At 44.9% G+C, this 19,021-nt stretch overlaps 1 protein-coding gene across 1 annotated transcript in view; it reads left to right on the forward strand.

Moving 5' to 3' along the window:
• The first annotated feature begins 806 nt into the window (after positions 1-806).
• The window catches only part of LOC124216515 (transcription factor Zelda), a 33,447-nt gene continuing 15,232 nt past the window's right edge, over positions 807-19,021 (forward strand). Inside the window, exon 1 of the mRNA XM_069135419.1 lies at positions 807-1,028. Within this exon, the coding sequence (XP_068991520.1) occupies positions 807-1,028 (222 nt within the window). The remainder of the gene's footprint in view (positions 1,029-19,021) is intronic.

The raw sequence follows: 19,021 nt of genomic DNA on the forward strand, positions 1-19,021 counted from the left end.
GCCAGAATTGAAAATCTCCCACAAGCGTACCCGTCCTCGTACCGCAAGCGGAAGGTAGAGGAAAAAAAGAGACAAAGGGAAATTGATCGCAGTTCCGGGGACTCGGGGATGATGACGACGAAGGACCAAGAGCCAAGGTGTCTGAGACCAACAGCCGAAGGTTCTAGACGGACTGTTACGTTACGCGGACTTGGGATTACTGGGCTAGTCGTATCATTCCGTTATAGCTATCGGTGTTTTTGCATGACAATTAATCCTCGAGCTTAATGGCCGTGGTCCTGTTGGCCACCTGGTCCCGACGTTCCGACGTCCCGGACGACAATACGTTCGGTCATCTGGTCGCCTCAGTTTCATTAGGGACAGAGGGAGAGAGAGAGTTGCGGGACACGAGATGATGACCTGCATCTTAAGTCCCGGCATTCCACGAGGGCGCGGTAATCCCACGTTACATAATAACCGACTGCGCCATCGCATCTGCCCTGCGGTTTCCTCCATGCCACGTTGGGATTGAGATCATTTCCTTTATTTTCGTTTTTTTTTCTTATCTTTTCTTGATTGCATCACACTCTCGTGTACTCTACGGTTATCATTCCATAAAAGGATAAGATGTTTGGAAAAAGAACGACGTAGATGTCCTGTCAAAGAGGAAGGGGATGAATTCCTACAAGAACGATGTTCGCAGCGAGAAACGTTAAATATGAATGGTGTACTTTTGAAATTCGAATTTCCGCTTGAGATTTGTTGTGAATATGTAAAGGGGAGATATTTCCTGACGTCCATTGGACAATGTCCGGTCTTCCGCAAGCATGACGAAGGACGGCGTTAGCTCTGCACTTCTGGTCCTTCACAAAGCACAGAAGCATCCTGGATATCGCGAAGAAATATCCTGCCTCTTGAATGCCAAAAATCGGTGGCTGTGCCGTATAAGAGATCACGTGCGTTTACTGGACAGCTTGCAGAAACTCCGTAGCAGCAGCAGCGTTCCCCGGGCCACTCTAATATGGGCACATCGCTTTAAACCGGCGAGGGTGAGAGCGGATGGGCGGATGGGTGGCCGGAGGTTCAGGAGGAGGAGTAAAAGGAGGAAGAGGAGGAAGAGGAGAACGGGGGTTGGTGATTCTAAGAGGTCCGGCGCTCACACACGGCGGCCTGGTGCGTGGCGCGGGCAGCGGGGGCATCGGGGTGGCTGGTCCAGGGGGCGCCAGTATTGATCTCGCGGCCCACCCCCGGTCGGATGGAGGACCGGGTGGATAAGATGTCAGCGTGCGTACATACAAAGTAGCCTCTGCCTACCACCGAGGGCCAGGAGCGACGCCGCCTCTGTACGGACCAGCCGTCGCGTAACGTCCGCCGCGGCTGGCCATACGCGGACCTAATATCCCGAGGTGGAGTCTTTGCCGGTTCGTGCGAGGCAATCAAATACTCCTTTCTCGACATCGAGGAACTCCAGGCTAACTACCTACGCGTCAATGTCAGACCCGCGAGACGATTGACGCATCAATCGCTGACGCTGCGCGTTGGGGCTGCGGATATACGTCGGTCTAAAGAGTCTAATCTCTGCTGGCGATACGATGCCAGGGACCAACTCTCGGCCAACTTGGACGAGGACGTTTTGTCGTGAAGAACGAAAGTCTCCTATTTTGGGGAGTGATCGACTCTTACACTTCTCATACTTCAAAGAAAATCGTGATCGCGATACGGTTACTCAACTGTAACGTAATAAAGGTTAGGTAAATCTGAGCCGGGTGGTGAATGTACGAGGTAGAGAGGATCCGGGAAAGATAGTGCGGAGGGAAAATGGTCACGGGAGTCGAGAGTACCTACGACTTGACAATCTTCGGGGTCAGAAAAGCGGCGCTCTCGGCATTCTTTTATTGTGATCGAGATAGCCCTGGGGATGTATGGGGTGCCGCTAAGGGTTATACCGGGGGCCAAGAGCGCCGGGCGGCAGTTGGCGAATATCTCGGCACATTATTACGCGCAGAATTGATAATAACGAAGAGATTGACCGCCACGATAGGCTGCGAAAGAAGGTCGAACACTAGCTGTCGTACATCCTGCGGCTCTTAACCTTTTTCCTGGGACCGGTCTAGTTTTTCGGCGCATCGGGAAACTGGAATAATTTCTACCGAAGTGACGGTCGCTCGGAAGTTTTCCCAGCCCCATTTTGCGACCTGTACAGTCAATCAGAAATCGCGACGGAGAATTGATCGCGTCGTCGGGTATCCTGCAGTGACAAGTGACGTCACTATCAATTTCTTCTCCGTCCGGGATAGGCGGCAAGAAAACTCCGAAGGCCCTTGTATGGAAAGGGATGAATTCGGCCCGACGACCGTCGTGCGGATCGCTCGCACGACTCCGAAGCAATTTACAGGGCAGTATCTCGCCGCTGCGTCTCATGGGGGATGCGCAGAGACGCGGGGGAGGAAAGGCATTGTAATTCAAGTAATGTAAGCTTTATGCAAAATACATGTTAGTTAGTTGTGCAGGAGATAGAAGCGCGGCTTGCTGGGTGGATGCGGAGGAGCACGGCGGGGGACGCGAAAGCGAAGGCCTCAGCCTCCACTTTTGCCCGACCACCTCTCCCGAGGGAGAGCCTGGACAAGGCTACTTTCTCTTTCTCACTCCCTCCACCTCTCCGTTTCTCTCCCGCTATCTCCTCTCCCTTGCTTATACGCCTACGCCAATCCCCTTCCAGCTAAGGGTGGTGGACTTGGCATTGGCGTAGTGGACACTTTAAAGAAGGTCCGAATTATTCCACCAGTGAAAGTGGATCCAATTCGAAAATTGATTCACGGTACGATCACTCCGAGTTGACTCTCCGCAGCACGAGAGGAGGAAACGAAATCGAAACATCCAAGGTACGCAATTTTATTGCTTCGACAAGTACCTACCGTGAGAAATGTAATCACTCCGGGTTCGAAGTCACGGGATTTCTCTCATTGACGGATAAATTATCCTCTTCAGGGACCGATATCGAGGTGAAAAAAAGCTGGCTGAGAAAATAGCTCGCGTCGGTGAGGAGATAATGAAACGCTGTGTACGACGGGAATCCGAAAGTGGTGACGTTGGAAGTCTTGGTGACTCGAATTTGGGGGTCATTCTCGGAGTTTCTGCGCCATTGGACGTCAGAGATGGCCGCCGGGGTGTCGACCACGTCGGCCGGACGCTGTGAACTAACGGGGTTGAAGCTCTCCGCTCCCCGCGGTTCCTACGTGTGTTCTCTTCCTAAGGAAAATTTTAACAAAATCCACGAGACTTGATGCGATGATTCCGGAGGGTCAAAATCTGCGGAAACAAAGGACGATCATGGGGTGAACCTCTAACCTCACTCGTCTCCAGCATCCGATCAGCAAATGCATCTCTATAAATCTCTGGCAGATCGACAGAGCGCTTTTATTTTTCACGATCTAACACCACCGTTCAGATCGCTTGCTCCCGATTCTTGGAAGCGATTCAGCAGCCATCGGTCCGATTCAGCCGGGATAACCTTATTCGCGAGCTTATTTCGTTACATGTCAGCCTTGATGCTTAATTCGTTGATATCTTAGCCAGACTTATCGTGCGGAAAGAAGAATTTGAGCTTCTTATGTATGAACATTTTATACAGCTGTTAAGAGCCAGCATTTATTCCTAATGATGCCAAAAGAATAACAGCTGGAATGGAGAAACGCCGATAGGATATTACGCAGGAATCGGATCGCCCGACCGGATGTGCTGATCGATCTACGGAGTTCCTCGATCGTATGAGAAGAGGAGTAGTTTTGACCCTCGGCAGCTGGGATTTCGGCATTTTGGCATCAGTATTCACTCGCGACTCGGTATTGATCCTTTCGACGACCGGCAAGTCTAAAATTCACGCCCTCTCGCCCCGAATCTCCCCCGCTGGCCCATAACTCCCCCTCCCCCCCCCAGGCCGCTAGCGCTCTCCACGCCTGACCAGTCCCCCGACACCCCCGCCGGTCATTATTTGGTTAGTTAGAAACAAGCGAGAAACGGCCAGTCCAGCATGCATCATTAGGCTCCGAGTTTACTTGCATCCCATCCTCCGGCCTCCGCGGTTCTCGGCTAACCCTCGCCTCGCCGCCCCGCCCGTTAAGGCTTTACCCCGATTCCCCCTTTACGCTAATTTATCTTAATTACATTCTACGCGCGTACGTGAGCGTGTGTGCCCTCGACTAGCGCGACCAGGGTGAGGAGGCGGCGGGGGCGGAGGCGGAGGGGGAGAAGGGTTTAATCTCTGTACCGGGGAATATCAGCGAACCTGGATGACACGTTTGCCTGCCCACCCTCCCCCCTCGGAATGTAGATGGTACTGTCACGGCACGGACATACACGTTCGAAGTTTCGCCGAGGCCGGGCGGAAGTGGAAGAGACCGCGAGGTCTCAATTGATTCGCGCCTCCTGCAGGACGCGGGGGTCGCTTCAGCGCCGTTTCAACTGCCCCTCGGATGAGGAGGACGTCCTCCAAGGGATGTTCTCCGTCTTTCTCCCCTGGTCCCCCAACACGCAGCGAGTGCGATACTCACAGTTTAGCTAGTTTAATTTCACGGGCCCAGCTAGGCTCGGCGGCGCAGCTCCTGGCTGTATAGTCCTGATGTACAACGTTAATTATGGGAACCTCCTGGCCCCCATATCTCGAACTATAAGATCCCGCATCTAATTTGCATGCCGGCTAAGCCAAGCTAAGCTAAGATCGCCAAAACGACTCCCAACGCCACGAGGCTCCCCGGATAGCCACGTTCGCCCGCGGGGAGTGCGGGGACGGGGGAAGGACCTACTCCCCTACACCTACCTCCGCCCAGAGATGAGCTACGGGCAGTTCTGGACTTCCTCTTGCCTAGAAATTACCCCTTATCTCGTCCGCGCCCCGGCATCCAACGGTGACTCCGCATCCTAAGTCTCGATCCGGAGATAAACGTCCTTGACACGAGACCCGCGGCTGCAGCCTCTCCAGAAGCCATCGTTAATTACAGAAATATTCAGGAATATCAAGACGGGTAATCCTTCCTCTCTTCTCAAGGCGTCGCTGAACGAGATGCGCGTGGAAAAGAAATAGACTCGGCGAGGATGCAGCAGTGGTGGGGGAATCAGCCCTCGGATACGGAGAAATCTCTGTAGCGAAGGGGCCCTGGACAGTTTCCAATTTTAGCCGCTTCGGGGTGTCTAGAAAGTTCTCGAGGGCATTGTGCAAAGTTATACAAGTCCCGAAACCTCCGGTCAAGAACAGACAACGCACCACCGGGACTTTGCCGACTCTCTTGCCCGTCTACCTATTCGTCTCTCTCGTCAGAACACCGCCTCCAGGGTCACAGTCTTCGACGTGTAAAGCCGACTGGCGTTGAAAGTAACGCGATTGGTGTCCCTCCCCCCCCCCCCCCCCCCCCTCCTCGCACTTTTCAACAAATTTTTGATCCATTCCGTCATACCGTGGATGTGTCTGCTGCCGACCGAGTCTTAACAGGCCAAATAAACTTCTGCGATCGATAAATAATGATTCAGAAGCCCATCAAGTACAAAATTGTAACGTTGCAGAATCAAGCGGCACAGATTACCGCGTTAGGCAGCTTGTGAATCTTTTATCAAGTTCGTAATGGTGGTAAGAACCGTTTAAAAATAGGCGCATAAATTGTATGAATTTTCAAACGATTCATTCGCATGCGGTATTTGCAGTACACTTAACCCCTCATTGCATGAATAATAAAGGAGATGTAATAAAAAATTTACATTCACTCAAATAGTTTGAACAGTTCGTACGTACCATAAGACACAAAAAATACGTTCCGTTACACGAAGAAATGTACAATTATTATTCAAAGTTGGTTTTAAACTTGAGCAGCCAAAATTCAAATACGGCTTTGTATGCGGTAAGGGGTTAATTAAACCGTGATTCGCAATCCGGTAGACAAAGAGTATTCGTGAATAAAACTTGAATTATTTTACATTGAGGAATGCGTTTACCGAATTTCTTAACGTGTGGCAGGAATTCTCCAAGCGGAACTAGTATTCTAGTAAATTTTTGACAATGAGCGAACGTTCGTGGAACGGCGACGCGCGCAGTAACGCAGTCTGTAAAGAAACGGTGAAAAGTCCGACGAGTGATAACTACGTATAGCTGGCATTACCGCAACATATTTGCGAATCTGGAGACGAGCAGACGTGACACGACCCTTGGCCCCCTTGGGCGACGAAATCTTACTCTTGTTCGGCGGTGATGTTCGGACGGTGAAGACCCGGGCGAAACAATGCCTCCGGGTTGCTGCCGCTGATGGACGCTTCCGATAGGAAACCTGCCTCCCCGGTTTCTCTGGCCATTATATTATTTAATTAATTAAGTTCGCGAGGCTCCCCCGCCCCCCTTGCCATTTGCCGCCGCCTCTCGCCGCCCCCCGCGCGCGTGATTAATAACATTGTATGCCCGCGAAGCAGTGCTCGCTGCTTTCGCTCTTGGTGCGCAACTGACTGTACGTACGTACATAGGCATGTGTAACATATCCATATATATTTATATACGCTCAGGCATGTACGGTGCAACCACCGGCCAAAGCCACCTTACGTTCTCCCAGCGTGTAGGCATATGTAAACGTTCGAATCCCGAGCGTATGGGTAAGCAAGTAATCGTTGTACGCACTCGCGAATATACCTAAACGTATGCACACATTTGTGCGCGTGTACGATTCCCGTAGAGGAGACGCCAACGGCTATCCCGCGACGGTAGCCCAAGTGTGTTTTTGCTTCTGGGGCGGCGTCGGACCCGCAAACAAAACCGGCTCAGCTCGTAAAACACACCATTTTTGAAACGAGATGCACCGCTTACTTTCGCCTCCGGTTATTATTCCCGTCTCTCTTCCTTTGCTTGGAATGAAAATACGCGAAAGAACGGTCATTTGTTTCGTCGCTTTTTAATCTGTCTTGCTTGGAAATTCAACTTGGAATTAACGCCGGTTTCGATATTGCACTTTTACTCGCACACAATGTCTCTGCTATGTCAGGATCCAAGCGATGAAAGGTCAAATCAGCAGTCGATCGTACAATTATTTTGCGCTAGTAATATTATGCAGAAATTTGGAAGAGACCTTTTTCACAGTCCAAACCAGCCGTGCTTGTACAATTGCATGTCATTTCGCAAAAACTACTTTACAGAATCGATCACGTGCACGGACAAGAAAAATGGTTCCTTTCGTTTGACAACGGGCCCAGTTTCACTTAAGTGCTCGTTAAAAATAGTTTCCGCGTTATCTTTACCTGACTGAAAAATGGTTCACAGAAAAGTAACCGCGAGAGACCGTGGGAAAAACTTGTACATATATACCAATCTATATACACAACCTACACAGTGTAGTTTGCTGGAGATGGCATTGATCGATATTAACGATACCAGGCATCGCTTTTAAAATCTTTGTAGAAGTTTGCGATTTCAATATATTACGGCCTTGTCGGACAAGAAAAAACTATTTTTCAAATACACGTCCTGATGACCTCCAGCGATTCATCGTTGAACTTATCTGATCGGTTACCAAATAGAATCGTATGGTCGGACTCAGCTTAATATCCGGACGTTTTAAGTAACGCCTCAAAAAGGCAGATAAGCGTGCTTCAATGCAGTGTACAAATTTTTGAACCTTCCACGCGACGACCCATTACGATGGGGGGGGGGTTTGACACATACAAATAAAAATACCCGGAGAACTACAACATATCCCTCAAAGTTAATTCTGAAGCGGCATTTCAACTACGGTAATTGATTTTACAATATTTTGGAAATATCTAAGGATTCCTTGAAGTTGACGGGATGAGTAGTTCCGAAATGGTAGACCGTGAAAAAAACACAGAATCTCACAGACCCAAAGTGTACCCGGTGATCAAAAAAATAAGTGTGTACTCCGAAGGTTAAAAAAGTGTAATCGCGTTAGGCGACTTACCCCTGAGTAGGTAGGTGCACCAGGTAGTTTGTACAGGCGATTCCCTCGCAATGGCACAACTTTCGGATGAAGCGGTAATCGATCGCCCGATGGCGCCACGCAAGGTGCCCGCACTGCGAGATAACCGATGCACAACAGCCTGCGTTTCGACGTGTTAACATTGTTGCCGTCGCGGGACTAGTTTCATAGTTACATCCTGTACTTGGTGGGTTTCTAGGCGGCAAGCGCGAGATTAGATATTGCAAATCGACGCCGGCTATCTTCGCCCGCTTCTCCGTCGGCCTGGCATTTCCTCCCCCGGCCCGCCACCCCTTTTTCCTCCTGGGAAACCGGCTGATAAGCGAGTGGCCGCTCCGGCTAGATTTCGCGCCGCGCGGCCTGACGCATCGTATTTCATTTTCACGGTACGAAGCTTGATGCGATACTAATCTCCGCCAATCCTGGGCTTAGTTCGAGTCCTCACTGCGACGGGAATGGATGATCGGACTCGCCGATCGTTCCCGACTAATTCTTAAACCTGCCGCACTCTTCCAAGATCCAAACAAAACAGTTTAACGCTCTGGTTTTTAGTGGGTCTACCTTTCTACGGTTCCGTTCCTCTCGTACCGAAATTTTTCCTGATCCCGGATATTTACTCAACACGCTGAGAAGTTCACCCGAACCGAAGATCCGAGAAAAAGTTTTTGAGGACAGGAAATAGCGATAACACTTGTCAACAAGAATTCACTTTTTGTGTGTAGTATAAAAACTTATAACTGATTCTGTTAGGTAAAAGGTTTGATATAATAGAATTGATGTTACAATATTTTAGATACGAACAGTTTCATTGTAATATGATTATTTTATTTTTTCCAAAAATACAATTTTTATGAAAAAATATCAGGTTACAGTACACTGGTCAACAAAATTTTGTAACTGGGCAGGTGCTTACTAATTTCAAAATACCTATCTACCCTCATTATAAAACCATATTTACTTCGATTCGATCAGGTCTAGTTGTTGTTACGACTAAAGTTGACCGTTCATCGTTTTGACTTACCTTTTTTGATTCAGGGTGTTTTGTTATTTATTGTAACTAACTGGTATTGATTGTAAGTAACAAAACACCCTGAATCAAAAAAGCTCAGTCAAAATGATAAACATTCAATTTCACTGCTAGTAGCTGTAACACAAAAACTATACCTGATCGAATCAAAATAAATATAGTTTTACGATAAGTATGGATTATAGGTATTCAAAAATTAGTAAGCACCATTCTTATTACAAAATTTTGGCGTCTAGTGTAATTGTAAAACCCGGTTGATCTTGAACTCTCCAAGAACGGTTCGGGGGCGGACTTCCATGACGAACTCGATGACGATTTTGCCGATGTATAAAAACGTTGAAGATCACGCCGACGAATCGAAATTGAAGTTAGAATATGCGTGTGAAAATAGAACCTATGTGCACCTGTTGAGGGAAAAGGAGAGATTTGTATTTTTTCCCTCGCATCGGCTGACGGTGGAATACGAAGATCGCGTCCCTGCCCTGCCGCAACATCCGCGCCGGGGCGAACTCACCCCAGAGTCAGAAAAATGCCGAAACACCCCCAAACATCTCCCACCCCAGATTTACCCCGAGCCTCTGACTCTCGACCCCGCAAAACCGACCCCATTCCACCGCTCCGGCGAAACCGGGTCATTGACATATGTTTTATTAAGAGTTTTGTACTTTTATCCCTGGGCTTCGCCCTGTAATCTCCCGCACGCCCGCGGGAAAAATGCCGGAACCATTTACACGCTGTACATCCACTTGAAATTCACCCGAAATTCGCTGCCGCTCGCTCACTCGCTCGTCGCTCGCTTATTACACAGCATAACGCGCGCTGCTGAATTAACCATTCAAATTTCCTCATACTCTCTACTCGGCGTGATAATTAATCTGCGCGGGTTTTGTTATTGTCTCAAATTATCAAAATCACCCGGCATCGTTCCGTTCTTCTCTCTTTCGCCTCTTTCTTTTACTCATTTATGCAAATTGTCTTCGTTTCATATTCCTCGACCACCCAACTTAGTATGATGATAAAATATGTCAACAAAACGATTCGCGCCTTTTAAAATCGAACACTTTATAGATTTTTCCGTAAATCTGGTAAAAGAAATTTACCACTTCGACGTCTATCGATTATTACATGTTTCATTCAATCTAAATTCAACTTTTTTAATCCGACATTGAGTGCAGAGTAAATTTTGGTTACAAAACACCGGAAACAATCACAGGGCAGATGAATCTTGAGACGTGCAGCATTAACCGCAGCTCTACATGGTTATCAATCTCCCGGGTGACGAGCGTCGATCTTTGAAAAAGAAAAAATTCTAAGCCTTGGTTGACTCGTTGGTATAAGGAGGGGGCCACAGAGGGCGAAGGGGAGACGGAAATAAAAGACAGGGAGTAGAGAAAAAAAAAAAAACAGGAAGAAAGAAATCGAAAATGCCCTAGTTGCAATAAATCATTCGCGGAAGACAGTTATCGATGTATCGTCGTGGCGTCGTCAGCTGAGTATCGTACCTCACAAACACCACCAGACCGCGTTTAAAAACGTTCTCACACTCGTCGCAGCCAATAGGCAGCTGATATTTTCAAACGATCTTCTTCCACCGGCCAATAGATGGCGAACTTTCCATGCACCCGGCCCGGATGATTGATTACGGCGTGAAAATTATCGATTATTTGCGTAAATTTTTGCTCATCCGGATACTCCAAGGCAACTGCGTCTCGAAGGAAGTTGAGTGGCTGGATAAACAGCAAGGAAAACAATGTCTCCTGTATTTGGTGGATCGGAAAGTCAATCAAAGGTTGGCTGCCTGATTCTGATGTAGGAATGAAACGAGCTGCGAAATTGTACGGATGCATGTGTCCAGGATTCTATTTGTAATTTTGGCACCCCTAAGCCATGAAAAATTTTTCACCCCGTCGGCGAGGTAGGGAGATGTATTGTCTACGCGATGATGAATCCCGATCATTTTACGATAATGCCACAGTTGATTGTGAGACAAAAAATGTTGGGTATCAGGATTATGCTCACGGATGTGTGAACATGTTCTTCTTCTAATATCGGTAAATCGGTAAATGAGGAAACTCCTAGTGCGACTATGCTTTCAAATTTTGTTTTCATTATCTATTTTTTGTGGACTCATAGTGGACTTTATTCAGCTATTCTTAGATCATACAAATCGGAAAATATACTGCTGTCATTTTAACTACGAAATCAGAAAAAGCGTTGCCATTTGCGTTTCATCAAAATTGTAACCGATTAATATTGAAATACGATTTTTCGCTCGAAACCTATGAATTATTAGTAGAGTTATTCAGAAGCGTGATAATTGAAGAAAAAGGAGACTGTGCGAAAGAGGATAAATTATTCAAAAACACTGTCTCCAAATTTTCGAGATATCATGTACGGGGCTCTCATAAGCTTTGTTAAATAATTTGCAACTGATTTTGATTTTTTGGTTTGCTTACTGATTCGCGAATATAATTCGCATACCTCAAAACATTGCCTTCATATTTGTATTCACTTTGTTGTCATAAAATTAAAAATCGAATTACTCGTAATTTTCCTAATTTCAGCTTAAATCACGTTTTCTCCCCGACTTTTCACTCAAGCCCGTTATTTTGACGAACAATTAAGCATAAGCAATTCCCCCAAAAATAATGTATAATTCCAAACTCTAAGTTAGAAATATCGTTTCGGGTAATAAATGGAAGGCAAATTTTTCTTTTTAGAATCAAATATCTTTATGCGTGAAGAAATGTGTAAAATTGAAGAAAATAATTCAACATTTTCAAAAACGACGTGATTGACAGAGTTTTAGTGTATCTCTTTCAAATCAATTTTGAGCAACCGAACAATTCGGCAAAGTTCGATTCAAGACCAATTCATCGACTGCCTTGATTTTGTTGACATGACTTTCCAGTCACGAGGTAAAATTGATCGAAAATTGGTCCATTTCGGAAATAACCAACTTCTTACTTCTAAGAACTCAGGAACGAGGTGACAGAAAATTTGAAAAAATCGGATGAAGTACACGCTTTTGTAATTCGAGGAAAACTTATGGAAGAAGAATTAAAATCGAAGAATCACTTTGTTACTAAAAATAGAATGAAAATTATTAAGGAAGGAAACACGTCTGTTCACCTGCTAATTCATGGCGAATAACTAGACGTGTCCATGATTATAATTACATGAAATGGAAATTTCATTGCTCGTGAGTGCGCTTCAACGAGGGCGTGCAATTGCCACAAATCCCTATTTTGCGATTATCCACTTTTCCCCGAAAAGATTAACAAGCGCCTGTGTTTACACGACGCGCGATTAATTGCCCCATTTTTGCAATAAACCATCCGTAACGGTGGCTACTACAACGCTTTATGCGCCTCAGTAATTTGGGTGCGGACTTTTCCGTACCTGAATTTCCAAGAATATCGGTGACAGCCCATTACACCCGCGCTATTCTCCTTTTAATTGTCTAGTTGAATTTAAGATATGCGACCAACGGGAGTTTTATTGCCTCAACAGCTACAGTTGGTACTCTGCAGCGTCGATGCGAGCACCGGCTCGTATACGGAATACGACAATTGGGAATCCCCGGGAATTCGTTTTTCCAATAACCAAAAAGTTATAAAATTTGAGGAAAATCGTTTTAGTACGTTAGCCGTAGCGTTATTCTATTTAGACGGTATTGGGCAGTAAAATTTTCAAAACTGTTCAGAAATAATAAAACTAGAGTTTATTGTTATAAGGATTTTCGCCGCATCCAACTTTCGTTCGTATGTAATAAAATAAAACATGCGTTATAGGTATTGAAATATTTTCGTTGCAACAGTGAGCGAAGGTAAAGCGAAATTTAAGTATAAAAATGTCGATGTTTATAATTAATATCGACGAAAGGTTGAAGGAGGAGGTGGAGGTGGAAAAGATAGAATTGTGAAATAATATAATTAGGCGAGTAAAGTGAACGAAGAAACGACGGAAATGAAAACCAATCGGCGTTCCCGAGCGATCGACGTTCGGGTTATTTATCTCCACGGAGAAGGATCCTGCATGCATTTAGCTAGCTCACGGTAGGTACTCGTATCCCCGTATTGAACACACATACGTGCAGGTATCTCTGCACGAACGCTTGTCCATAGACTGATTTACGTTGGCATCGAACCGGCGCATCGAAAATTAATGTGAATGCCGGTAAACTGGTATTTCGGTAGGCTGGGAAAAAGGTATTTCAGTATTTACCAATAGTCTCAATGACATTTCTTCCTTTTTCATGATAAGATCTCGGCTGCCAGACCGGGCCGAAAATTATTGGTTTTTGCGGTTTGAGTTATTCCCTGCTCTCTCTCCCTCGGTAATGCCGACGAGAAGGACGGGAAAGGTGAGGAGAAGAGAGGAGAGGAGCCTACATCCTAAGCCGAAGGCTAGACGTTTCTCATAATTAAGAACTAAGCATCTTTACCCACCCTCGAGCACGTACCTAGGCATTCCTAACGCGAAACTCCTGAGCCGATGGTCAAATTTTTGCAAAGAATTGAAAATGAAACTACCAACGTAACAACTTGCTGGAAAATTTACCCAACCCGAGTCGCTGGGAAAACGGTTGAGTTGTTGACAAAAGTGGAAAAAAGAAAAGAAAAATGGAAATAGAAAAGGTACAGTCTACAGGAATATTGGATACCTAAAGAGTTCGCGCTTGAAGAATATGAATGACTTGATATATTGCAGTGAATTTATGAACTGAATTTTAGCAGTTGAATGAATGCATCAGTTGATCTTTTAAAAGCTTGATGAAAATTTTTGGAATGCCTTCATCATATTGAAACTCTAATCGTATGATGAATTATAATTAACAAACACGAAGTGGCACTGTTTCTATGGCCACAGCTATAAGTATACATATATCGCCCCTTCCAAGATTACGTATCTTTGAATGACGGATCGGAAGTCTCAAAGATTAGAAAGAAAATGTACATGGTTGAAATAAGGTGCCATGGGAAAACTATTGACACGAGTTGTACCGAATAAAAGAGAATGAAACGAATTTTCATGCGAGATAAAAGGAAGGAACTGTTCATAAAAATTCGTGCCTTCTTCTTTGTTTTCGCGTTCGGGACTTGCATTGGTGATTTGTACGAAATAAGTGTTGATTCCGAAAAGTCGGCAATGGTCCGCCATACAATCCGAAGGGGAATAAATTATTTCCATTGATGGAAGAAATATATTCTTGCGTTCATTTTATTTCAGTTCTTACATTTCTGTCATTCATTTAGTCATGTTTTTAGATTTTTTTCTTTACATTTTTTTAATTCATTAGTACGTTTATTATGCACACGCCGCGATAAGTTTCCTGCTACATTTTACGGCCATAGTCTTACAATCTCTGACTTGAAGATACGTAATCTTACATGGTAAGGAACGATACTAGATTCAAGTGTAAAACACGCCAATGCTGATTAAACGTCGCTGAGAGAGGCGGGGAGGAGGAAAAAGAAAAAGAGAACCACGAGTGGAACGTAGCGGTGAAATTTTAATTGCCATGAACCACAGAAAAAAAAAATGAAAAAATTAATATGCGGAAAGCAAAAGGAATTTTTGAAGCATACGCTGGACCAATTAAGTAAGCCTCAACTTACTCGTGGTAGCCTTAAATTGCAATGGTAATAGAGAAACTCTTACACGAATGTCAGAAGCATAAATGATATGTGCAAAGATCTTTTTCAATTTTATCCACGGATAACGTAGCTTCGTCGAAAATATAAATCCAACTTCTTTTTTTGCAAGGGATTTGTTTACTTTTTTCACTATCAAAATATTTTTAATCTTCCACCATCTTCGTCCACCTCTGATTCGTAAAAAAGTAACACCGATGAATAGCAATCATCATACACGATGAATGAACAATGCATTGTTTTTTTTAATGAATCTTATAGAAATCAGAAGAGACCAGTAACAGTTAATTCCTACAAACGCAAGGAAAAATGCAGATTCAGATTCAGGTATCTGCAAATTGTGACACGATGGATTTTCTCCGAGGAGACGAAAAATTTAGCGATGCGAATGAATTGTGAAATGTATGAAGCAGTTCGAGATTTATTTTATTCTGAGGATCATCAGCGACTGATTACAGGAGTCGTTTCAAATTCAACGTAATCAGAATAGTATAAGGACTCTATTGTCGTCGGATTTCAAGTTGATAGCAGGTTGAATATTGATTGTTGGAATCGTTCGAACAAGAATTTCGATTTTCATTAAAACAACGCGTTCCTCAAAATTTCGGAAAGCCTAAAACTTTCATTCCGATCATTGTTTGTTTCGTCACTCGGTAAATAAAGTTCTTTTTCTTTTTTTTTTTTTATCCGGAAACTAATCTGCAGAAGTGATGGATCGGACGATCCGTCGATGCTTCCACGGCCACCGATACCTGCGGCATGAGAAGACGATTGGATGAGAAAGAGGTAAAATTACGGCGAATGTAAACGCGGAAGGGAATGATTACCGAACACCTATAATGCGAGGTGTACGAACGCGCGGAGGCGGCAGTAAAGCGAGGGCTACGGAAGAAGCATGGGAAGTAAAAAGTTCATAACCTATTCCCTCGACGCCGGGAGACGTATAATGCGACTGAGACTGCCTCTGGCGATCTTACGGCGGTCCAATTACCATGAGAAGGGCTCTAATTTCACACAATAGCCGGAGCACCGCTTTTTGAGCATTCGGAAGACGCCGAGCACCCCGTGCTCCTCGGCTCTGCACCCTCCGCTAATTTCTGCTCGAAAGTACCGAAATCGTACGCGCGATGCGCGTGACGCAGCCTGCATCTTGCGCACATCTAGGAACGACAAAAAAATAAAAACAAATCGATTATTTTTCCCCACAATCGGTTTTCGTTTTCTACTCCCGCGAACGATTCTCAGCATCCGGAAAGTATCTTCGAATCGTCTCTAATTTGCCCTCGGCGGCATCTCCTCACCTATCGCGTGCCAGCTTGTCAACATAACCTGTCCAAGCGTCGAACCTTGGTCTTCCAGGTATTCCGAAGGTGGGGAATAGACGCACTCGTAATGGCCGCTCATTTTCGTATAATTACGCACGCGTATATACATATACGTATATATACTACACATACATATCGTATACATAAATGCATACATATTTATGTGCGTATGGACTCTTGGATTGGTTTTGACTCATTTAAGGCCACCGTTCACGTTTGGTTCGCATGTTAAACAAGCGGTAGCAGAATGTCCTGGTGGCTTTGAATATGTCAGAACCAATCTTAAGGGTCCGTACGGGTATCTATACACACGCCTTGTTTCTTCAAGCTCCAATAAAATTCGATTAACACCAAAATCCATTGTTGTTCGCTAGCGCAAATCTGCAGGCATAACAACATCTTTTGTCGCGCGTTGAACGCGGCCCACGCTGCATGTTTAAATGAGACTCTTTGAGAATCGTAAATGCGAAAACTGCTACACCTCGATACTCGATGTTGAATTGGCGCGGATCAGCAATAAAATCGGCGCTTCATTTATTTTAAAACCGTTTTATTTGTCGGGCGGAAAAAAATGGTGAAAAGTGAGTCAGTGCGGGGTATGAATTTGCACAGGTAAAAAAGTCGGCGGAGAGAAATAGCCAACGCCATTAGCTCGCGACCGGAACTCGAGCTATGGAATGTAATGCATTTTCTTTACATTTAAATTGCATTTCGAGCTTGTTCATTTACTCGTGATAATCCTTCGGTAAGACAATTTTACGACTCGTAGAACATTGAAAAAGTACTATCGGTTTCCGGAATAATATCCGATGCGGAGAACGAATATACCTACTTAGCAAATGGCGAAGATTGCCCGCAGATTACCTGCATTAGTGTCGTCATTAAGTATCCCTTGATGGAAAACCAAAGTGGTAATTATCGCCTTCCCCAGAACCATATTTTACTATGGTATGGTAGTATTTTTAACGTCATGCAAAGATCACCGTGGCATTTTATCGTTCACATTTTATCTGTAGGGTACGGCCGAAATAAAAAATAATAACATCCTGCAAACCCACAATGTTTACAAAACAGCTGAATACGAGATAGGAGGCTGACATCAAAGCATCGCATCGACTTAAAAATCGAACGTGTGAAAATACAGATTTTATAATTTGATTGTAATTACTTTTTAGAAAGCAGTCAACTTGCTGCGATAATAAGAAAACTATGCATTAAATATGATTGTAATTATAAAAAATCACCAAAACGGTATTTTTATACACTGTAAAAAAAAAATGCTGTGCGGACTTCCATAGAATATTTTTTGCTATCGATCCAACACTATTTGACGTCAACCTAACACTATCGGACGTTCAAATTCCGAATGGACCACGAAAATTGTTCTACAGTCGCCGACGCCGGATACTGTAACTTTGGTAAATTTTTTACAGTGTGCGAATCGACGTCTCGTCGAAGCTTACGGGCTTATCTGATTTCCATCCGACTACTCGTTTCGACAAGATACTTGGTTCCCGACGTCGCTCACCTGAAATTTCACTTTGGTAACTCATGTTTCACCGTCCCCGCGAATGATAATTACAACGCATTAATTCCCCCTCCATGGATTAAATTCCGTGCCTACGGTAAAGTCTGACACTGGACCACGCGATGTAGGCTGCGGGTTGCTGCGAGGGCGGGGTGAAGAGAAGGGGATGAAGACGAGGCGGGGAGTGCAGGAAGATGATTAAAATTTCAATTCATTTTCCACGTGGACTGGCCCGGATCTCGGGTTCTCCTCGGCCGTCGGGCCGCCGCGGCTGGCGCAAACCAACCTCATTTCGCTCGGCTGCGGCTGTGAGCATTCCGCTGGAGTGTTTCGCGGAGCGTGCGGCACTACACTTTGTTATAATTTTCTCTCTAATGATACGTCTCTCTGCCTCAATGTCTCCGAGTGCCATAATAATGTCGACTCCGGAATGCCGCGGTGATCTTCTTGTTGTTACTTTAATACCGAGGATGAAACATCTATTAGTCGTACCTCGAAGCAAACGCTTGCACGGCCGGATCGCCGGTGCAACTCGGGATACAAGCCGCAGCTCCTGTAGTTTCGACCTTTCGTTTCCTTTCACGCGCGTTGTGTCTCTTGCTTTCCAAGATTTTCTTTCAAGTGAATCACGGAGAGAATAAAAGAGCAGGTTTTGCTCAGAACTGCGGTAAAAAAGGGACACGTCAGGTTTCTTGGTAAAATATGCTTTGGTAAAATGAAGAATTTACTCTAGGAACAGTGGAAACCACTGTGTGTAAATCAGAATCTGCTAGATTTCTGGTAAAAAATACAGTTGACGTGTGTATTTTTATTGACAAAAACCTTGATGTCTTCTGTCTTCCAGCAGTTTCGAATAAAATCTGTTCATTTTCTTCTCCCTGTGATATACTTTTGTTTTTTTCTCATTCATGTGTGATCCGAAAATTCGTTTTGTTCTACCTCAGATTTTAGATTTTTATAGAGTACCTACTGAAAGATGAAAAATACGAAATATGATGTGATTTCCGACAGACGAGATTGCAGATGACGGATGAAAAGTTTGAGCTGTTTCCTTACGGGAAAAAGAACGGTCACGACTCTCGATTATTGAAAATCTTTAATTTGTAAACAATTCGCGTATTTTCGATCCAGTTGATAAAACGATTTATCTTACAACTGATCAACGCCTGATGTGCCTTTTTTCGTCACTAATTTTGACGGCATTGAAAATGAAGAAAGAGAGATCCCGATGTTGGAAAAATATAGAAGACGGAAAAATGACGCGAAGGATATTATAATTTATTACCGATATATTAGCGATTTCCTTGTCGGTTGGCGAGTCTCGGGTGTTAGAATTTCCTTAATAAAATGGGGCGCGAAGGGCAACGCCAGCAAATATCCAACCGATAGGGGAATTTCGGTCTTCTCGGACGGTGGCGGTGTCCAGTTTTGGCTGCGATCTCGTTCCACGGTTGCGTGCCAGGCGCTGTGCGGGAGGGGTTGCTAGGGAAGTTCGCGGGTGAGATGGGCTGCTTACGCTGATTCAATCTGACAGAAAGCCCCTC

This window comes from Neodiprion pinetum, chromosome 4 (genome assembly GCF_021155775.2).
Source record: "Neodiprion pinetum isolate iyNeoPine1 chromosome 4, iyNeoPine1.2, whole genome shotgun sequence".
In the NCBI taxonomy this organism is placed as follows: Eukaryota; Metazoa; Arthropoda; class Insecta; order Hymenoptera; family Diprionidae; genus Neodiprion; species Neodiprion pinetum.